This window comes from Triplophysa rosa, linkage group LG10, assembly GCF_024868665.1.
Source record: "Triplophysa rosa linkage group LG10, Trosa_1v2, whole genome shotgun sequence".
Taxonomy (NCBI): domain Eukaryota; kingdom Metazoa; phylum Chordata; class Actinopteri; order Cypriniformes; family Nemacheilidae; genus Triplophysa; species Triplophysa rosa.
The window spans coordinates 23,396,552-23,418,927 of NC_079899.1; the positions used below are offsets into that span (position 1 = coordinate 23,396,552).

General features: G+C 39.6%; 1 protein-coding gene and 5 non-coding genes across 7 annotated transcripts; all 6 read left to right on the top strand.

The window, feature by feature from the left end:
- Positions 1-1,123: 1,123 nt before the first annotated feature.
- On the top strand, positions 1,124-22,262 carry arid4a (AT rich interactive domain 4A (RBP1-like)). Of its 2 annotated transcripts, none has more exons than XM_057344385.1 (25): positions 1,124-1,813; positions 2,763-2,812; positions 3,247-3,357; positions 4,159-4,224; positions 4,759-4,849; positions 5,009-5,088; positions 5,214-5,308; positions 5,785-5,917; positions 6,137-6,216; positions 7,394-7,470; positions 7,548-7,714; positions 10,024-10,096; positions 11,260-11,354; positions 11,599-11,696; positions 12,416-12,656; positions 13,444-13,697; positions 14,410-14,586; positions 15,032-15,110; positions 15,188-15,374; positions 15,460-15,522; positions 15,947-17,110; positions 17,218-17,322; positions 17,643-17,849; positions 19,449-19,595; positions 20,450-22,262. In XM_057344385.1, the coding sequence occupies exons 2-25, from the start codon at positions 2,807-2,809 to the stop codon at positions 20,551-20,553; spliced, it is 3,900 nt and encodes a 1,299-aa protein (XP_057200368.1). In that variant the 5' UTR covers positions 1,124-1,813; positions 2,763-2,806; the 3' UTR covers positions 20,554-22,262. The 2 variants fall into 2 exon arrangements, with proteins under 2 accessions (XP_057200368.1, XP_057200369.1); XM_057344386.1 differs by lacking the exon at positions 1,124-1,813 and adding an exon at positions 1,839-2,551.
- LOC130560871 (small nucleolar RNA SNORD53/SNORD92) lies at positions 12,767-12,853 on the top strand. Its single transcript, XR_008963773.1, has one exon. It is a non-coding gene; the product is annotated as a small nucleolar RNA SNORD53/SNORD92 (small nucleolar RNA).
- Positions 13,775-13,854, top strand: LOC130560868 (small nucleolar RNA SNORD53/SNORD92). Its single transcript, XR_008963772.1, has one exon. It is a non-coding gene; the product is annotated as a small nucleolar RNA SNORD53/SNORD92 (small nucleolar RNA).
- On the top strand, positions 14,715-14,796 carry LOC130560867 (small nucleolar RNA SNORD53/SNORD92). Its single transcript, XR_008963771.1, has one exon. It is a non-coding gene; the product is annotated as a small nucleolar RNA SNORD53/SNORD92 (small nucleolar RNA).
- LOC130560865 (small nucleolar RNA SNORD53/SNORD92) lies at positions 15,748-15,829 on the top strand. The gene has a single exon (XR_008963769.1). It is a non-coding gene; the product is annotated as a small nucleolar RNA SNORD53/SNORD92 (small nucleolar RNA).
- LOC130560866 (small nucleolar RNA SNORD53/SNORD92) lies at positions 17,408-17,490 on the top strand. Its single transcript, XR_008963770.1, has one exon. It is a non-coding gene; the product is annotated as a small nucleolar RNA SNORD53/SNORD92 (small nucleolar RNA).
- Positions 22,263-22,376: the final 114 nt, after the last annotated feature.

Genomic DNA, 22,376 nt, shown 5'->3' on the forward strand with positions numbered 1-22,376 from the left:
CGCTAACCCTTCAAACGAAGATTTTTCGGGACTTCACTTCAAACAAAGTGGTGTGAAATTTCCCAACATGGCTGCTCATGCGAGTATAATGTAAGCTTTTATTTTGGCTTTATTAAGGATTTAAATAACAAATATTCATATTGTTTATGTTAAATTTAATGTGTATATAAAAAGTCATAAATATGCACTTTATGATGAAATGTTCTAGCACTGTCACATACACTACAAGGCAAAAGCTTACACCCACACATCTTGGTGTAACAGTCTCCAAACTATGGGAACACATTTAAATAGTATTCAAACATGATTTTTTTTAGCTCTACACACACTGAGCATTTTCTCAACCTACTGTACGAGGCGCATGCCTCTTAAAAGTAAATGTATGCTGAACTGTTGCTGTTGTTCTTGCATTTGGAACAACTCATCCATTAAAAACTAAGATAATTATTATTACTGTGACAAAATTGAAAGGTATGCATATTTACATAAAATGTAAGTGTTTAGGCCTAGATCAGGCAAAAAAAGTATACACTATTTTGTGATAAATTAGTTCTCTTTGAGGTCCAAGCTCATGCTTCTTGTTCTGGTGACAAGCTGGACCTCATAGGCAGTTTTTTTAAATGTTCCATGTATTATGTAATATCTGTCAATCCTAATGAATTGTATAGACAGTTACACAGTTACACTATATTTATGGGTACCCAATTTATAAGTACAATAATACAGGCACTACACATGCAGTTTGCACACTAATAAATGTTACTTTCTGACTTACTTTACATTAACTTCCACACAGCTGAAATATGACAATACCTTAATAAGTCATATAAATGAGACTGTTTAAAACATTCATCCAATATACTTATTTGTAGTCATTTTTAATACTGAAAAACATAACTATTAATTTGTAGGACAAGTAAGGCTTTGAACACATTTCTATAGCAAGTCAATGGACACTGCTTTAAACCCCCCCCCACACACAGATGTAACTAAAAAAAGAAACGTGTCACACATATTTCGTTTAAAGAGTGACACTGGTTAGTCTGTTCCCGTCACGTGGTCAAAAACCCGTGACGTCCGACGTCCTCCCCAGCAAAGACGTCAAGACGCCATTATCGTTGCTTTCAATTGACCTTTTCTAAAAGACCCGATATAAAGCGATTTATTTTCAGAATAGTAACACTACAAATGCAACATAGAACATTTACATCTAGAACACGACTAAAATGGGCGATTCTTACTAGAATAGCAGAGAATGTACAGCCGAGGGCTCACTGCGAAATCTCACGGGCTCCGAATCCAGAATGCGAAATAATTACGTTGGGTACAAAATGGCGAATGTTCTTTTCACTTCGACATGCGCAGACTGATCAGAGGCTTTCGCTCTCCGTAAAGATGCCGACTTCCCATACAAGATTACAGCCAATGAGCTTAGCAGACTGGACGCTTCTGAGTCAGTTTAACCAATCGTAACTGCGGGACGGCACAGAATGGGAAACGTACCGCCAATTGGAGAGCAGGATAGGTTTGTTTTATTTGCAAAGAGTGGGAATCGAAGAACACCAATGAACAGCCGTCATTTGCAGCGCCGCTTTCGTACGCACCTATCATTTTGCGGACATCAGTGCAGCCTATAGAAAACCGCTCATTTGGCGGCCAATCACAAAACTGAGAATTTGCCCACAGTGTCCTCAGTAGCCAATAGGGGTCCGAGAAACACTGCCTCAGCTCAACAGCTTGTTATTTCGTTTATGCCTTGGCAAATTGCAACCTAGTCGAATGCTGCTGAGCTGAAGCAGTCATATAGGAGCATGTAAGTACACATTTATATTTCCTCACAACATACAAACAACGATTTCGCTTCAATAATCCTAAACATTTACGTATGTCTTGTTTAATCCCGTTTGTCCGGAAGTAATCCAGTCATATTTGTCGTTTTCTAGCGAAGGTATTTAGGCGACGAAGAGAAAAAAAATTGAATGGCAGAGGCTAGTCACAGCTAACGTTAGTCGGCTTGTTTTCTCTCAGGAATCACGTTTCACCCGACCACTTTTACTTAAACTAAACCATTCAAAACCGATTGCTTTCTCGTTAGAAACTTGTAACGTTAACTCAATCGTTTACTAAAAGTCTCCCGTCAGACGCCTCACATATTGTTGCGGAACTAACCCGAAGAACAGTTTAAATCGCCATAACAGCTTCACTATATTTAGCCCAACCGCCTGAGTTTGATTGACAGGCGTCAATAACCAACATATCCGTCAGTTTGTCGTCCTTAAAAGTCAGATACGATAAAGACAACGTTAGGCGAGGAAAGTGTGGGGTTTAGTGGATGGTGGAGGGGCTGACATGGTGCAGGACGGTGTGTGAGCTATGATGGCGACGTGACACACACACACACACACACACACATAGTGAGTGAAGCGGGAAGGAAACACGCAGGGTTTTGAAGGGCTTGTGTTTTCTTTCTGCCGTCACTTTTTTGTTTTTACACCATCAAAACGTTTTAAGTGACTCAGATCGGTGGTAAAGCCATGGTGGAGCGATTAAGGTGTGTTTGAAGGGCTGGTCTTGTGTTTTTGATCATTTTGAAGGGGCGAGGAGGAGTACTGGCTAACTGCGTTAGCTTACGTACCATTTTCTCCGTGCGTTTGTGTCGTGCTGTCAAACCTTTCCCATTCGTACACATACGACACGTTTTTCAGCACATGGTGGCAGATCGTGACTCTGTTTCTTTATGCGTGTGTGTTTTTCTTTTTCAGCAGTCGAAACCAATCGAGCTGGACTCCCTCAAATAGCCATCAAGATGAAGGTGAGTCTGGAATCCTCTGCAGTTCTCACAGGCGACGCCTCTTCAAATTAACCCCAACAAAAGATTTATATGAGTGCATCACTTGAACAGAGGGAAAAGTGTGTGATTGTCGTGTAATTTTTTTGTAAGGGGTTAAGAAAGTAGTCAAATGATTGAAGTAGTCACCAGTCAACACATTGGCAGCTTTAATACTGTTACTTCTTTCCTGTCAAGTGCATCGTGTTTTCAGAAAAAAAGGGTTGTTTACATGAATGCCAATGCAAAAGCTGTAACCAAAGGTGCTCTTTTCATAAAATGTATTCTTGTGTCTTTTAAAAATATAATGTAACAATGTTCTTTGTAACTCAAGCTTGTGATTGTCATTATATGGAGCGCAAATGTTGCTATAAATCTGTACATGCATTATAACAATATTTATCATATCACGCCCACAGGTAGCAGATGAACCTGCCTACCTGACCGTGGGGACGGATGTGAGCGCAAAGTACCGCGGTGCCTTCTGCGAGGCAAAAATCAAGACTGTTAAACGCATGGTGAAGGTTAAGGTAAGCTTAAATTTTTCTGTCCGTCTAGGTTAAAACTTTTCTAAGCGTATGGTCGTTTCATTCATAAGATTTGAGTCTTTAAGTTCAGAGTTCAGTTAGAAGGCTGAAGTCTTATCTGTCAAGCCAGTGTCAGGTGACATGGAGGATAAACAAACTTTCTTTGTAAGTGTCTGTGTTCACTTTTGACTAAGCACAGATTTGTTTCTTGGTGCTCTGTATACAGTTATCGTCAGCTGGCCTACAAAGAAAAATAAATGTATTTTTCGTAGATCATGCTTTCCAATATTGGAAAGCAATATACTGACTTCGGGCATGAGTTGTACATGACATTCAAAACTTTTCTGTTAGTGAAAACCTTGAACATTTCCATGTTGTGTGAGTGAACAAGCAGTTTTCAAATGGTTTAATTGTCACCAAGCAAACATAATTACTTTGTTTTAGGTTGATATCCTTGATGTATGTCATCTGTGTTAAACTTTCTGTTAAGCTCTGCGAAAGCAGCCTGGTTTATGACAAGTCTTGCCTGCTGAAAGCTTTAGTTAACACAGATCAACAGATGCACCATCTGAATTTTAGGTGCATGTTCCTAAGTTTGACTAGAATAAGATTTTAAGTAGTTACTCTAAACAATGTACGTAATGCTAAGCTTGAAGATCATGACGAACACGCTACACTGTCTGTTACACAACCAGATTACTTTACCTTCACTGAACTCTGTTACTAGTCTTTTACTATCCTCTGGCTTCTCGCCATCTTTTGTTGGTGCACTTTTCAATATCATCTGCCATTCTTTCTTTGTAGGTTGTGCTTAAAGGAGACAGCACCTCACAAGTTGTCCAAGATGACCAAGTGAAAGGTCCTTTAAGGGTAAAGTGGAAAATTTGTATTTTGTGGTTGTTGCACAATAAAATTGCTAGCTGAATTGAAGTCTCTGCTTGTTACTTAAACATCAAATTTAAGACCCTAGTCATGGCTATAGGACCTTTTGCACCGGAGGAATGTTTTCATAGTTTCTATACTGTAACTATTGGCAGAAGTTTGCATGTTCGCACCGCAGGACCTGGGATTAGTTTTAGTTTAGGAACAATATTTAGGAGGACTAAATTAACTGTAGATTAGGGTCTAACCCAGCACAATAGGACCCACTACATATTACAAAACACACAACAGACGACAAATACACAGTTTGGATTATGGTATAGATTATTTGATATTTTATTAGGATATGGTCACTTCTGTTCTTAATTATATGATAGATATGCTTTAGATGTTGCAGCCTCAGAAAAGAGACTCAAAGCATGTTTAATTCTATCCAAAGGTTATGTTATTAAGCATGATATTTCGCAAAGGCGGTTTATTGCAAAAACGGTCCAGTGATGTGATGTTTCTGTGTGGTCTCAGGTTGGCTCAACAGTGGAGGTGAGGAGCCCCGAGGGCGGACTTACTGAAGCTGTCATCAGCAAACTCACAGATGCCAGCTGGTACACTGTGGGTACGTACAGGCATAGCTGAGGAAATTTCCCTGAAGAGCTGCTGTCATAAAGCCATTCGCTCTCAATCTCTCTAATTGCTCTTCAGTACCACAACAGTGATCGAGGTCTTAGCCAAAGTTGTCATTAGGTTTCTAAAGTTGTTTTCTTTCTCGTTGCAGTATTTGATGATGGAGATGAGAAGACGCTTAGAAGAACGTCGTTGTGTCTCAAAGGCGAGAGACATTTTGCAGAGAGCGAGGTCTGAAGTATTTGCTTGGAATGTGATGTGATGTGTTTTCTTTGCTTTGTCGAATTTGTGCTAACGCTTCTTTGTGGGGGTCTCTTTCTCTTTTTGCTGGCTTTCCATCTCTTTCTTACTGACAGACTTTGGACCAACTGCCCCTGACTAACCCAGAGCACTTTGGCACTCCTGTCATTGGAAAGAAGACAAACCGAGGTAGAAGGTCTTCACAGGCAGTGTGAGTATTTATGGATTTTTACCTCCCGGTGTTTGACATCTTCATGGGAAGCTTTGCTTTGTGAGTGTTAGAGTATGTCCACATAGTGCTGTAAAAGTACGACCCCTTTAAGTCTGTTTCATTTTTGTTTTCTGTATTAGCTGTATTACTGTGACTGCATGTCTAAAAACAAAAAGTGACTGAGTGTAATAAATGTTTGTTGTGGATAAAGATGTTATGCAAATGAAGTGTTGCAAATGAAGTGTTATCAGCTTAATTCACACTGAGCTTGTTGAAAAATGCTTGTCATTCTCATTTCAGTTTGAGATCCCTGTAAGTTAAAACTAGGCCTATTATACTTATAATGAATCTAAGAAATGTAAGTTTATCTGCTGATTTGGTTCTGAGCTGGTTTATTTTTGCCGTTCTGCCAGTGTTACAGTGTGACAAAGAAACAAATTGATTAAAACTCGACTGCTTTCTTTGATGCGTTGCAGTGCAGAGGATGAGAAGGAGTCTTCATCGAGTGAAGATGATGATGATGACAGGAGGAGGCTCAATGATGATCTTTTGGGGAAAGTTGCCTGTATCGAGAGCGGTTCGGATAGTAATTCATGGTTCTATGCCCTGGTTAGTCCTGGCTTCATTTGTTTTATTGGATAGCTTTTTGACCCACTTTTGTGTTTTAAAGCATATGGACATAGCCAGTATGGAGACAGTTGCATTGTTAATGTTGAAAACGTGACTCTGAGAGTGTGTAGAAGACTTGATTGCAGTGAGATACACTGTGTATTTCTTGTTAATTACTACACTGCTTAGATTTTTAAAGATATTTATTTCTCTCTGAAGGTAATATCTCCAAGCTGCAATGATGACATAACTATAAAAAAGGACCAATGTTTAGTGAGATCATTTGCTGACTCCAAATTGTGAGTACCCTCAAATGTTGCTGTTACTGTTTATTTTGATATGACAAATAATACTTCATTAAGCATTGTCACGTGGTTGTCCTTCGGACAAGTAAATTTGTCATTCACTTGTCCGAGTACAAAAATTACTTGTCCGAAGATAATAAATTATATTTAATTTGAAGTTTCATAATCGTTTCGGATTCTGATTTGTCAAGTTCGCGTCTAAGCGATTTACCTAGTGTCCACTGTGGCCGCCTGAATTTGGTTATACTCTCCGTGATTGCTATAGAACAAATTAAAGCAGTAATTATTATTAGTAATTAGTGAAAATATACTACAATGCTACTGCAATTTTCTATAGCAAATACTATACATTTTTACATTTACATTTATGCATTTGGAAGACGCTTTTATCCAAAGCGACTTGCATTGCATTGTACTATTCTTTTTTTTATATAAGTATGTGCAATCACTGGGATTGAACCCACAATGACCTTGGCGTTGCTAGCGCAATGCTGTAACAACTAAGCCACAGAGAGAAGAATTTTACTTGCCCGACTATAGTACACTGAAGTATTCTTTCATCTGAGTTTTAAAGTTAACGGGACTTTTATTTTGACGGGTCATCGAGAAGAAGCTCGAGTTTGACGATGGCTTCACTCAAACACTAAAATGTTAGTAAAATAAACTCTCATAACAACTCTGTAGATGAAGTTAATGTCTTTTATATCCTCATTCAGTGCAGACGCAGACAAATCCTCGACCATCACTTGTGTAGTATGTTAAACCGTGCACCTCATTTACTCAGACACGCAGAACAGCCAGATGACATATTTAAACAACAGGATTCCGCGTCTGCATCTAGTTATTTGGACTCAGTGTGGTGCGCATTGATTATTGTCACACACAAACAAGCACAACGTCAAACCCACTTCACACAAACACTGAGCTCCGTCTAATGCACCTATTCTTATTATTCTACATATATATCGCACTGTACAGCCCTGAGTGGTTTTTTTTCAAGTTACTTGTCTGGTCGGGCAAGTTAACTTCTCTCTCATTTGCCCATACAAAACATTCACTTGTCCCGGACGAGCGTTAATGTCGAGCCCTGTTATTGAATAAAAAATCATGGTACGTTTCAGTAAATAACCTGAACATGCTGACAGATCTTTCTTTTGTTTGTCCCCTATAGTCACACAGTGGCACGCAAAGAAATTCAGGAGTTGAACATCAACACCATCTCCAACCCTGAATACTCGAACAGGAAAGGTATGAGACCTTGGCTGACTTTGGTTAATTTGTCCAGTGTCAGATCTCTAATCCACAATTTATTTTTCTCTGGACAGGATTTGAAGCAGTACAACATTTTCTACAGTCCAAACAGGTCCCTGACAGCTGGAAAATGGACCTAAGTGAGATTTTGGAGTCTTCAAGCAGTGATGAAGAGGATGAAGAAGATGATGGTGATGGCAAAGAGAGTGAGGAAGAGTTGAAAGAGCCAGAGCAAGAAGAGGTAAGACTTTAACTTGCTCATCATTGCCAATTCGCTCAATAAATATTTACAACAACAGTGTTTTATTTCGACATGGTCCAAAAATAAATCTTCATCTTTCCTCTTTTGTTGATTTGTTGTTTATTTTTGTTTTTGTTTTATACTATTGCTTTCAACTTGTGGTCCTGGTCCCCAGTGTTTGGCATGTAGTGTTGCAAAGGTAGCTAGGGTTAAAGTGGTTGGCACCAGGAGTACTGAAGGTGTATAATGACATTCACAGGTGCCATGTACTGACCAAGAGCCCCAGTGTTGATATTTTTGTTGATTTGTGAAGACATTCCTCGGCTCTTTACATCTCATGTTCTCGTACACCTTGATTAAGTCCACTGAATGGTCCCAGCATGTGGGAAAGTCCCCAGGCTCCATGCAACAATGTCTCATTCTTCCTGCTCCCCGAGTTTGGACAAATGGCCATTTGCTTGGTTTTCTGACACGTTCCCATGGCAACTGTTCGTTCCTTTGATTGTGAAAAGGCTTTGGGGATTGGATGAGGCCCAGTGGAGGTGTGCCAGATTATTGGTGGGCAGGGCTGAGCTCATCTGAAAGAGTCTTCTCTCTTCACTGAAGGTGGTCGTGCACATCACAGAAAATATTTTTGGGGAAAGATGGGTTCTTTTTGAGAGTGTTGTCATTGGAAAGATGCTATATAACTGCTCTTGTAAATGGTTAATAGCAGCAATGAGCGTGTGGATGCTTTCTTTAAGTTTATGGCTTGAATCAAAGTTTTTACTACCACAATCTCAACAACAGCTTCCTTAGCCCCTTCTTGTGTTGAACAATTGTGCAATAACAATTTTGTCTTGCTTTTTATTTTATTAAAATAAAAGCAAGCAGCAAATTTAGGGGCACACCTTATATCAGCCTGCAATGCAATTGTTGACATTTTCCCCCAGCTGTATTGGGGACAAATACTTTGATAATAAATAGACTTAAACTAACAGAAATGATGATATGACATTACTCAATACCAGGGTCAAATGGAATCTGCAGACTTTTTTGTTAATTCTGTGCTAAAATTTTGGAAATATCTGCAGAATTCTGTGGAACAGTTTTAGATTAGTGTACATTTGTACAGAAATGTAAATATGTGTTAAAATAGTTGTAAAATACTACCCGTCTATGCATTTAACTGCAGGTGACAGTGGTTTGGTTCTGCTCATCATTTAAAAAGTGGCAGAGCCTACAGAGAAGCTTAAAGTGCTAAGTAAAGGGAGTGTTTAAACTCTCAATACACTAGACCAAATTAGTATTCTAAATTCATTTGAACCAACAGAAAATGTACATGTCATTTTGTATGAAAAGTATATATTTTGTTGTTTATAGTGTTAAAGCAAAATGAAAGGGCTCGTCTTACTACATTCTTATGATGAATTCATTGTGTATTAAGAACACTTTTTATCATGTTCACAACACAATGTAAAAATAAGTTCACATAAAACTCAACAAGAGCATTCGCCTGTCGTTCATTCTTGTTGTGAACGGATTGGAAATGATTCATCGCTGTCTCAAGTAATCAGATAAATGGCGTATTCTGTTAGTTTTGTTTTAAACGTCTCAAATATCAAATCGTTTGTCTTCAGGCTCAAAAAATCAGTCACAGCAAACAGCGAATCACAGTAATGTGCTCACGTTGTGTCTGTTAACTTGTCAATGATAAGCTGAGCTGAGCTGTGACCGATGCGACGACAGAGAGAAACATCAGTCACCCAGCCAAGCAGCGCTGGACTCCCCTTCTCACACACATAGGCCTACACTGGTGGGCTCGCGATCTACTCGTCTTTTCACATGAGATATAACAATTAGAAAAAAGTACTTGAAAATAGTACTTGTAAAAAAAAAAAAAAATGCTCGCGATGTCTCAAACTGGTTGCAGTCTGGAGCCCTCAAATGTATCAGATCATAAGAAATATAGCTAAACTCTGAAGCTTGATTCAGCACAACTCATTTGCTGAGTTTTAATTTCTGTGGTACTACAATAGGATTAAAAACAGGATTAAATTGCTATAGAAATTGTTTTCTAGTATTACAACCGGTTACTCAAATGTTGTTATTATTGTTATCTAATACTAGCAACAACACACTTTTGATGATATTTTTAAGATATGATTTCAGGGCTTGAATGTTAACTTTGTTTTAGCACTTGACCCTACCACCAATTATGGATACTTTTGCAATTAGGTGACAATGATATTTATAAATGATTTTGCTTGACTGATATTATAGAGTAACTATCTATGACTTTGTTGGGCCTTTGTGTCTTTCTTAACCAGCCTGATGATGAACCTGATCCAGAGGAGAGGGACCATTTTCTTCAGCAGCTCTACAAATTTATGGAGGACAGAGGTAATGTTTGCACATCCCAAGTAGAATTGATTAACACGCAATAATGTAAAAAGAAAACCAGGATTACCAAATTCCACTGATGTCTGAATACTGTAGATCAGTGGTTCTCAAACTGTGGTACGTGTACCACTAGTGGTACTTGAAGAGACCCCTGGTGGTACGTGACATGACAGGAAATTAAAAACTGTATATTCATTTCGTGTTTTAAATACAATGTAAAATGTTTAATACATGATCGATAAATACAGAATACATATAGCCTATGCGCAATTTTAATGCAGTTGTATCAATTATCGTTTATTTTTCATTGGTCTATGTAACTCAGGTGCGTGAAGGGCAGCTCAAACACAGAGCGGGAGCAGACAGACACTTGTGCGTCTCTCACTCTCTCTCTTCCGACGAGCTGTGTGCAAATTAAGCTTCTTATGTATTTCTGCACTTGAACCGTTGTTTAAAGCTGTTATTATTGCTGTAAAGCACTAATTCAACACGTGTCTACATCTACTTGAGGTTAAATCAATGAAGCGTGTGTTGTGATTTAGTTTTGACGCGTGAGTGTGAGTCTCTGTTTGTTATATACAGCTGTTCTCCTGACGTTTAAGTATATGAATATTTATCGTCTGTTAAATATTCTTTCTACATTGTCTGTCTTTGATATAGGTTTGTAGTCTTTCTGCAAGTCCCCACAAAGTTAATAAATCCCCCATAAAAGTCATTTACAGAGCCCTGTTTACTGTGCACTACAGAAAAGTGTTTTGTGTCCACTATTACTGCTGACTTGAAAGACATGGAAAAACATGTCATTTAGTTTGAAAACAGCTTGCAAATAAAAAGTGTTTGTATTATTAATAATACATTAGAATTGAAGGACGAGGTGTAAAGATAAAAATTCACAGCTCTACTATTAATTTTAATGTTTATTCATGTGATTTTTCTATGGCGGTCATTAGGTGGTCCTTGGAACAACTAATTTTATTAAAGGTGGTACTTTATCTGAAAAGTTTGAGAACCATTGCTGTAGATCATGGTAGATTGCTCTACTATAATCTTGTTTGTGTGGCCCAACAGGCTCAGACACGTTTTTTTTTTTAGGAGGACCCCATGACTAATTCTGCAATGCCAACTTTCAGTTCAACGCTTCTGCCTCTTTATTTTTCTTCCAGGGACGCCAATTAACAAACCTCCAGTGCTGGGCTATAAAGATCTTAACCTCTTCAAGCTCTTCCGGCTGGTCCATATTCATGGCGGCTGTGACAATGTGAGTGTTCTTCACTCTCCTACAGTTGTTTATCGTTCTCTGCAAGTGAGAAATTAGACCTTGACAAAAGTGAACTGAAAGTTGGCCTTTGGTTTTCATTTCATTGAGTGAAGGAAACTAAAATGTGTTATTTGGCTTTATATGTTTGCTGGATCTGCATAGCTCAATGACCTCTACAGTAAGAACATTACTATAAGTCATCATTGAAGAGTTTGGTAATGGAACTGTTTATTGATGTTTGCAGATTGAGAGCGGATCCATTTGGAAGCAGATCTACATGGATCTCGGCATCCCGATCCTGAACTCTGCAGCCTCCTACAATGTGAAAACGGCTTACAGAAAGTAAGTGCATGCTTGCACAATTCCTGCTGCTTTGGGTTGTGTTTGTCAGCAGATAGTGTTTTATAGCCTAGCAAAAATCTTTTTGTATAGTTAGCAAACAGACAATTCTACACTTTGCTGAGCTTAATTAGTTGTTTTCAACCTATTGATTATGGATATAATCTTTCGCCTGCTTTTAATCTCCACGGAAAGTTTTAACTTGTCCTTCAGTGTGTACATAAACTTACACAAAACATGTTTGTCGTACATACACTCATATTGAATGTTTAGCAGCCAAGTGTGCTAGCTAGCTTTTGTTAGCCTGCTGGTGAAAATAATTCTAGTCTTATTGCAATATGTAAGAAATGCAATATGCAAATTATGACCCTTTAAATAGTTTAATAGTGCACTGCATCATAAATATCTATATACCCTTTAAATAAATCACCTTGACATAAAACTTCCGAGATAGCTTTTGTGAAAGTGACAGTAACTTTGGCTCAGCTGTAATCCATCGTAGAAACTGTAATGTGGCAACATTTTCTAGCCGTGCTTTTTACCCTTCTGTTGTTTACTTCTGTGTTCTAAACCTTGAAATGTGAAAGGGGGCGGTCTGTTATATTGCACTACAGACGCTGTTCTTAGACATTGTTTTCGAAATATCCTACATTGTTCCCTCAACATAAAACTCCCAATAGTGTTGAAATGCAACATGACTCATTCTGTGTCCTGAACATCAGGTACCTGTACGGTTTTGAGGAGTATTGCCGCTCGGCACAGATCCAGTTCAGGACGGTGCACCACAACGAGCCTCGACCGGAAAGCTTGCCAGGGGTGAAGAGCGACAGGCCCATGATAAACGAGAGCGAGGCGACGGAGGAAGTGAGAGAGCAGGTTAAAGCAGAGCCTGCAACCAGCGGGGATGGAGATGAGTCAGACGCAGAGAGCGAAAAGGGACACAAAGATAGCTGCTCGCCCAGGGTGAGTTTCTACAGGGCTGCACTCAGGATGTGGGATTGTCATACTTGTTGACCTGCGAGCCACAGAGCAATAATGCTTGGATTCAAAGCTTTATGCGCTCTAGGGAGGAAATGCACATGATGATGCTAGAGAATGGTTTCGCTTTCATGACCTGATGTCACATGATGCCACACTTCTCTTGGCTGTCTGATACGCATCTTCTGGTTTTAATTGATTAATGGCTGTCTTTTAGTTGTGCAGGAAGTGAAGGATGTAATTGCAGCCTTAATGTTTTACCTGAACTGAACTTTTGTGAATGTTGCAGGAAAAAACCTTGAAGGCTAGACATAAAAAAAGCATGATTAATAAGATTTTGATGCATTTTTCTGTTTTGCTGTGATCTGGTATCCTGCTGCCTCAATGCCAATTTATAACCAGATCCAGATTTTCTGCTTAACGGTTGAATTGTGTAACTTCTGCGGTATTAGCTGAACCAAACAGAACTGCACATAACCATGACTGCTTTCAAACAAGTTCCAAGCACTCCCCGTACCATTGTTTGGCAAACAGGAATTTTTATCCCCAAACTTGGGCTGGTCAAAATTGACATGATCCAAACACTGATGCTGTTGTATTGCTGTTGACCGTATTTATTTTTTCAAGGAAATCGGCCTAAAAAGAAATGGCTTACAATTTCTTTTTAAGCTAGTATAGTATTAAATGTATCAATGTAAAATAGCATATACAAGCTCCCATGGACATATTACACTATAGATTTAAATGACAAATGTGTTTTTTAACCCTTCAGGGCCAACGGCGGAGCGCCGTGCCTCCTGTAAAAGTTGAGGGCAGGGATTCTCTGAATGAGGAGAAAGTGATGGAGGAGGCACCAAGAGGAGGAGAAGCCAGTGGAGAGGAGCCAAAGGAGAAAGCCGATGAAGAGAATCCTGGGAAACGACGCAGCCGTCACCTTGAGGACTCTGATAGAGACTCTGATGATGAGGAGCTGGACGATGATGAATATGAAGAGGACGATGGAGAGAGATTCAGATTCAGGGACAGGTACGTTAGATTTTGTTCAATACTTTTATATTTCACAAAGTGTATGGTCAGGATGAAATTGGTTGTTCCAGCAGAGTCAAAAATGATGATACCAGAGAATGGTTTCGCTTACTTGACTGATCTGATGTGATGTCACACTTCTCTTGGCTGTCTGATGAATCTCTGCATTTTAACAGTGATTTCAGAGTCGTTTCATATTGCTTTTGATGGGACCATGTTCTACACTTTAGTAGCTTTTTTGTGTTCTTCAAAGTCAGCTAATGTTATTTTTTGGCACCAAGAACAGATGCTTTTTAGTGTTTTGTGACGACATTCTCTCTGACCCTAGAGTTAAACAGGCTGTTTTAATGAACATGTTTAAGACATCTGTATGTGTTTGATCTCTGTAAATAAGCACAGATAAATGAAAATCGACAGCTTTATCTTTCCTGTGAATGTATTGTAATGCATTACTTTTTGCATCGGGCAAGGCCAGATAACCAAATAATTTACAGTTGTTGCTGATGCCATTTTTGGATTTTCACTGAAATAGTCTGATGTACTCTATAGATGTACTGCAATGCAAGTCTTTCAAAGACAACTCCGATTTCTGTTATATGTCCCTTTAGAAATGGCATTTGAGCTATTTGTGTCCTTTCACGTGTTTTCATCAAAACGCAAACATGAATCACTCTGTGGAAGATAAATCTGATGGTTTGCATTTGTTTGACAGAGATGAGAGGGAATGTGATGGCTGTGAAGACCCTGAGCACTCTTTGGCTGGCACTAAAGTCAAAGTGAAATACGGCAAGGGAAAGACACAGAAGATCTATGAGGCCAACATCAAAAATACTGAGACTGATAATGGCGAGGTTCTCTACTTGGTGCATTACTACGGCTGGAACGTGAGGTGAGACAGCGATGTGCCTTGATGAGGTGTTTTGGCTTTTGAAGCTTTTGACACTTCTCATGCCTTTTATTTGTGCCTAAATATGAGATGTGTGTGAGAATGAAAGGTTTCTGTGAAGAAAATGAGGTCAACCATGATGATACCAGGGAATGGTTTCGCTAACTTGACTGATGTCATGTGATGTCACATTTCTCTTGGCTGTCTGATTAACCTCTGCTCCAGTTTTTGATGTTCAACTCTCTCTTAGTAAACCTTTGGCCTATTACCTGTAGAGTTTCCAGTATTTCAATATTTGAGATGAAATTTGTTTGCACACCTTTCTCGAGATCACCTCTCTTTTTAATGTCAAACATGCTCTTTGCCTGTTAAGTTTCCCATTCTTCAAATTTGTATGTGTATATTGAAATCAGTTATTTAAATTAGGTTTTTGTTTTGTTTCTAACAGATATGATGAATGGGTTAAAGCCGATAGAATAATATGGCCTGTTGATAAGGGTGGAACAAAGAGAAAGCAAAAGAAAAAGGTGAGCAAAATAAGACTTGTTATTAACTATTGAGGACTTCTTACATTTTCTAAAGCCCACATGATTTTTCACCATAGAATAAAGAGGATGAAGAGAAAGAGGAAGATAAACAGGTCAAAGTAGCTCCAAGACGTGGTCGTCCTCCACTCAAATCCACCCCTCCAAGCACATCCCGCAGTGTGTCCAAGACCCCCAGCAATGAGGGTCGATCCAGCAGCAAGAACTCGCGACCCACAGACGCATCTGTCCTGCCGAATGGAGAAGGTACGGTTGTCAGATGCTATGTGTATAGTCAGATTTCTTGAATAAGATGAACTGTTATGATTAACAGTGGAGAATGTTTGCACAGGTACCCCTCGTCGACGCACAAGGAGAACTTCTGGCATGTATGATTCTGACAGAGGGTCTAATGGTAAGTCCAAAAAGCAGCTAGCAATGCTTTAAGCTTAAATGCTTAATATGGATGAAGGACCTGGTTTCCAAAACCAATGCATTCTACTTTAAAATATAGATGTAAACCTAGTTTTTTTAAACAACTTTTAGACAGACCACTTACTGCATATCAAGTAAATTATGCAGTAAGTGGTCTGTCTAAAAGTTGTTTAAAAAAACTAAGTTTATGAAAACTGAATTAGGTCTGAGATGATGATACCAGAGAATGGTTTCGCTTACATCGCTGATTTCATGTGATGTCACACTTCTCTTGGCTGTCTGATTGACCCCTCTGCTCCAGTTTTCACATGTTTTCATGTACACTTTTAGTCTAGTTAGTTGTAAAATATGACAATATGGTTGATATGGATTTATAGGTGACAGTTAACTTTCATTGTTCTTAGATTCAGGAAACTCTTCAGATGACAGCGACTGCGAGGACTCTCCTGAGCCGAAGCCAGAGTGGACTGAGAAAACTGATGCACCCCCAACAGAAAAACAAGAGGAGGTGAAAGAGGAGCCTCAGGAGGAAGAGAGCCGAATTCCAGAATCTACGCAGTCTGAGCCAGAATGTCCCAACAGTCCTGCAGAGATGCCCAATTTCCAGAAGAGTGACAAACCTGAAGAAGAGACACCCCTGTTTATGGAGTCTGATGACGGATCTCTGAAATCAAGAGCAAAGAGGCCTCTGCTGAGAGAACCAGGATCGGAGACTCCTACGCAAACACCTGCCACTGCTAATCATTTAGAGACAGAGGAACCTTGCACTCCTCCACGTCCTGCTAAGAAATCCCAGGAAACGCCCCATAGCAGTCCTGCAGAGAGAATACCCGAGACACCCGGCTCGGACACAGACTCTGCCACGGAGGACGTTGGCCCTCCAGAACGAAGCAGCGCCTTGAAACGCAAAACCACTGAACAGCGGACGTCGGAAAAGAAGGTTCGCCTGGACAGAAAAGATGAACCCAAAATGCTGTCTCCAGTAAAAACATCGCCACAGGAGTCTGAGAGGAGGCCTGAGCCAGCTGAGAAGCTCGGAGAACATCCTACCCCAAAACTATCATCACCCAGCAAAGATCTGGAGGTGAAGTCTGAGATGCCCGCTCTCACCAGAGAGGTGCACATCAGGGTGGAACCTTTGTGTCTGGAGCTGCAGGATCCCTTAACAGCCACAAACGAAGAGATGATGCCTCAAATAGGCCCAGAAGCGCTGGTTTGCCATGAAGTGGACCTCGATGACCCAGAGGAGAAGGACAGACCATCTGGTGAAGAGTTACTGATGATGATGAAGGAAGAGAAAGCTCCGCTTCAGCCTCTGGAGATTTCTGACCACTTTCCTCACGCCCTGGCTCAGGTAGGACCTCCCCGGCTCTTTTCCCCGTCATCTGCCCCGAGCCCGGACGAGTCCCACAGCACAAAAAGCGAAAGCGATGCCACGATCGAGGTGGACAGCGTGGCGGAGTCACAGGAAGGTCTTGGAGAGAATGAATCCACTCATAGCTTTGATGCTAGCGCCAGTTCCAGTAACTCCAGCATCTCACTACAGGAACGAGATGGAAAGGACAGAGGTCCGTTTGAAGTTTCTGAATATTTATATGAATGACATTTGCTTGTCCATGATGATCTGGACTTTGTAACTCTTTTCATTGGTTTTGTTGTCAATCTGAATGTTTAGGTCAGAAGAGATTATTAGACTGCACTACCGGCTCATTGGCCAAGAAGCAAAAACGCAGCCAGAAACGTTCAAGTGTGGTCTGTAAAACAGAAAAGAATGGAGCAGGTGAGTTATCGGTTTGTCTGAAAGTCATTGCGAGCGAGTATTATTTGCTTTTGAAAAACTAAAGGTTTGTGAAAAACAAATGAGGTCAGAGATGATGATACCCGAGAATGGTTTCGCTTACATCGCTGATTTCATGTGATGTCACACTTCTCTTGGCTGTCTGATTGACCCCTCTGCTCCAGTTTTCAGATGGTCAGCTTTGTCGCAGTACACTTTTAGCTTATCAATCACAAGCATCATGATTACTGTTGTTCATACTTTAATAAATATCAACTTGCCTTGCATTGAATGACACTGACAATCTCTCCGAATGTCTCCAGGTCACAGTAGCGACAGTGAGGACCTGTCTGCCATGGACAGCTCAAATAAGCTAACCCCAGTGAAGCACTCCAGCCTAACCAAGAGTCAGAAGCTTTCTCCATCACCTGCTCTGGTTTCTCCCAACAGTAAAGACACGGAGAAAGACAAGCACAAAGAGAAGCAGTCTGTCATCTCCCCCCGCGCACAGAAGTGGTCCTGCCAGCTGAGTGAGTTTTGAAGCTTTTCAAAAGTTACACTGACACATTTACATTGTGGTTTCTCATGCTTTGCTAACTGCAGATGTTTATACATGTACTTAGTAGATGTGTTTTCATGGTTGGCAGACATGTGGCTGTGCAACTTCCCAATTAATATAAAGCAGTTTACTGCTAATTCTGAGCTGTACTGTAATGGCGGTTTTCCACTGCATGGTACCGTCAGGTTTAGTACGACTGCTCGGTACAGCTCACTTCACTTCGGCTCAGTTTGCTTTTCCACAGTAGTTTATTCAACTAGATTATAAAATTAATCGTCATAGTTGCGCCGCCTGTACTGCTGTAGCATCATTGTGAATGCGACATAAACACACGCACAACACAGGAGTAATGGAGCATATCTATGGCGGATGGCAGCAAAACAAAATACTGCTAGTTTCACTGGTGTGCAATTTAAATGCTGATATGCATCAAAGATAATGCGGTTCATATTAACGGTAGCATGTTTTGATGTAAAACATGGTAAAAGCTTACCATGGTGTCCAAAACCATTGACATTTTTTTTCTCATTATTCTCTTCTTGAAATGTGCCAGTATTGGAAGAGTTAATGGAAAATTTTGGTTTCTATGTAGGATGATTCAAATAAAAGGTCGACGCATTTGCTTATTTTTGTTTTTTATCATCTTCGTCTTCTAAAGTGTCTGTAAAACTGGTTGTATGATTGGTAATACTTTAGTGAATCATATTATGTATGCAGATGATCTTGTGGTGTTTAGTCCTAGCAGTGCTGGTCTTCAACAGCTGTTAAACTTATGTTCTGATTATGGTCTTGAACATGATATTTTATATAATCCTGATAAGAGTGTGTGGTTATGATTTGCAGAACTAAGGAGGATAAAAGTATACATTTCCCAGTTTTTAAGTTGTCTAAGAAGAGTCTCACTGTGTGTGCGAAAGTAAAATACCTTGGACATATTATCACTGAACGCATGCCAGATGATGAGGATATTGAAAGGCAACGCCGTGTGATGTATATGTAGGCGAATATACTTTTACGTAAGTTTAGTTTCTGTTCAGATGAGGTGAAGGTGTCACTTTTTAAAGAATATTGTACAACACTTTATACTGCCCATTTGTAGTAGCTTATAATGATGCAATGAGAATCTTACTAAGGAGACTTAGATGGCATAGTGCAAGTGAAATGTTTGTGAGTGTAAGAGTAATCACTTTTAAAGCACTGTTACGAAATCATATGTATAGTTTTATCTGTCATCTTAATGCTGCTAAAAATGAAATTATTGTGGGTTTATCAAATATAGGGGTTAGTACTACACTGTATCAGTCAAAGCTGTGGAGACACTGGTATTGCTGTATTTTGTAACTCTGTTTGTGATGGATCCTATGGTTGTATATGTTGTTTATTGTCTATTGTTTATTTTTTATTGGACCTTGAGTCTGTAATAAAGATTGATTGATTGATTAAAGTGAATTCATTACATTTAAGCATTTAGCAGACACTTTTATCCAAAGCAACTTACAAGTCTGTGCTGTCGTTTCTGTAGTCGAGTATGAATTTTGTACTGACTGGGTCCTGCTTCTGTTTTCCACAGCTGAGCTGGACAACATGTCGAGCGCTGAGCGAATTTCATTCCTGCAAGAGAAGCTGCAGGAAATCAGGAAGTATTACATGTCACTCAAGTCTGAGGTGGCGTCCATCGACAGGAGGCGGAAAAGGTTAAAAAAGAAGGAAAGAGAAGGTATGATTGCCTTTTGATTTTATAGAATAAAGCTGATTTTTATTTTATTTTAATTTTTTTATTTGCATTGTTGGAATTGTGAAATCTTGTGAAAATCCAGTCTTTAAAGATTGTTTTAGATCAGCCAATAAATTGCCATTGCACAGAAACACAGCCTCTGACAGATTCTTACACCGTGTCTACACCGGACGCGACTGACGGGACATGACAACCTGCTTGTTCCAATGGGATTGTCGCGCCGCATCCAGTGTGGACCAATTTTAAATGATAATGGGTTCTAATGCATTTCTAATGTCTTTTGTCGTGGCACATTGAGCCGGTTGCGAATGGCGTAGACACTGTGTGTCAGTGTTTAGAATTTTGGATTGTAATCCTCATGTGAAACTGCTACTATGGCAACCATCAAATAAACAACCTGGAAATAACAGTTATACAGCATTTTACACAGCAGGGGGAGACGTTCGGTTAAACATGTTGATACTAGTAATATAAATATTTCATTTTAGCATTTCCTTTGTGTTGTGAACATACTGTTAAAATTACGCCAGGTGTGCTCTGAAGAACAGTCCTGTTCTGGCCTTCAGACCCTAACTTGCTTTTTTTGATGGTAACATAAGTGCAAAGGCTTTCTTGGATTTGTGCAGTACTATTTCAAGTTCACGTGTCATTGAGTATGTCAGAATGTGATTGATGTGCTAAAAGTTGTGGCCGTTTTAGCAAAGATCTATATTGCACAGTGATATAAGTCAGGGCTGACTTGTCCATACCAACATCTCGCTGTCAGTGAGGACAGAAAGTGTAAACTGTATAGAAGAAAAATCTTTGTGAATTAACCTTTGACTTTTGATCAACAGTGTCCCACACCACGGCATCCACATCATCGGGCTCGTCCGACACGGGCATGAGTCCGTCTTCAGCCTCCCCCACTCAAAACACTGTGGCCGTGGAGTGCAGGTGATGCCACGCCTGTGCCCCGTCCCGTCCCACCTCTGCCTTTTCAGCATCCTGCTGCCTCCTCGGAGACGTGCATACTGATGAGCCAGAGCAAGCAGCCAATAGCACTAGACTGCCCGCCTCCATGTCTCCTCCGATTCCTATGGCCACTCTCACCTTCTGCACTTTGTAAACTGATCCTGCCTCCACTCGCTCACTGTCGCTACAGCACCAGGGAACAGACTCTACGTGAGGGTTGAATGTAATCTATGAAACAAAAGCTTACAATTTATCCATCCAGAAAGAAAACAATGGCACTTTCCACTTCGTTCTCTACAAACCCTGAACAGAATTCTGAATTTGGATGCAGTAGTCAATCATTTGTACGGTCCTCTATCAGAACATGGTAAGAACCTTGTGTAAGATCCCTAGGTAATGGTCACTTAACCAGCTGGACATGGTTATTCAATGAAAGGTCAATTGTAATGTGCTTGCTCCATCAGAACTGCCAAAGTACATGTGTTACAGCAGAGTGCCCTATTTTGGAAAAGTAGGACAAAGTCAATTGCGAAAGGGAATGTAGTTTACTGAAAACCACAGCCGGCGTCTTCCACTTATCTTGGTGTGCGGGCGCAGAGAATTATGCAAAAACCTATTTTGTTGACTTTTTAAGAAAATAAAAACGAAAACAGAAAAAAACCTGAGCAAATGTTTACAGTGGAATACGAGACAAATCTGTTTTCAGTGGACTAATTTCCTTTGCAAATTGTATTTTGTCTTTTTTATATGTAATTGCAGAGTTTTTATTTTAGTATGGAAAATTTCAAAAAGTATATATCACAGCCGTGAAGTTATTTAATGAAAGATTTCTAGAGCTGACATTTTTGTGTAAAATAAAGGTGTTATCTTGCAACTTGTTAAATATATTTATTCAGTCCGTGGACATAGTTTTTGTAATTTTTACAAGATGAGATCACACAATCCTCCCACGTTCGGTTCAGTTGGTGGGGTAGAAGGAAAATGAGAATTTTGTGAAGTCATCTTGATCGTTTGAATGTGATGTCACAATTGGGTAACTACTGTGCAAGTGTCCTCTACCGTTTCGTTCATTTCATTTAGGCCCAAATAACCCGAGTTATTTCCAACACCTTTTAATGGAACACCAGAAACTGGTGGCCTGCTTTTTGTCCCCTTGATTTGCTGGTACTTTGTTTGTTAATTTAAACATTTCTTGTTTTCTTTTCGAGTTCTTGACCAATTGAATAAATCAGTTGCTTATTACACAAGTATGTTAAGCCCAGGGGTTTCTTACTGTTCCTATTGTAAATAGATCTTCCGAAACCATGTATTTGAAAATACATTTTACACAAACTGTAAAAATGATTTATATTATTTTTTAAACAGTACATCTTTGTATATTAATTTTCCTTTTCTATGTCAAGTTGGTAGAAGCATTAGCACATCTTTAGACTGTATATACTCAACCATTTAGGAACCTAAACCAAGCTGTCTAGAGTGATGAACCCATGATATGTTGAACATTTTATGCTGTAGGCGTCGATTAATTCACCGTTGAGATGAAATTGTGAAAACTTGCTTCCCTGTGACTTCAGTTTATTTACAGATTCCTGGACAGAATGGAATGAAGGCATTAGGTTCCTAAGCAAAGCCATTGTATCTTTATGTAAAATAAGAGTTCTCATTTCTAATAAAGTTTTGAAATATTCTGATTCATCACGTTGTCTTTATTGGCTTAAATTAAAGCAGAAAGACCATGCCACACATTTACTCCAAAGTAAAATCTTGCATTGAGTGTCTAATGCAACCCCCACCTCTTAGTAAACTAAA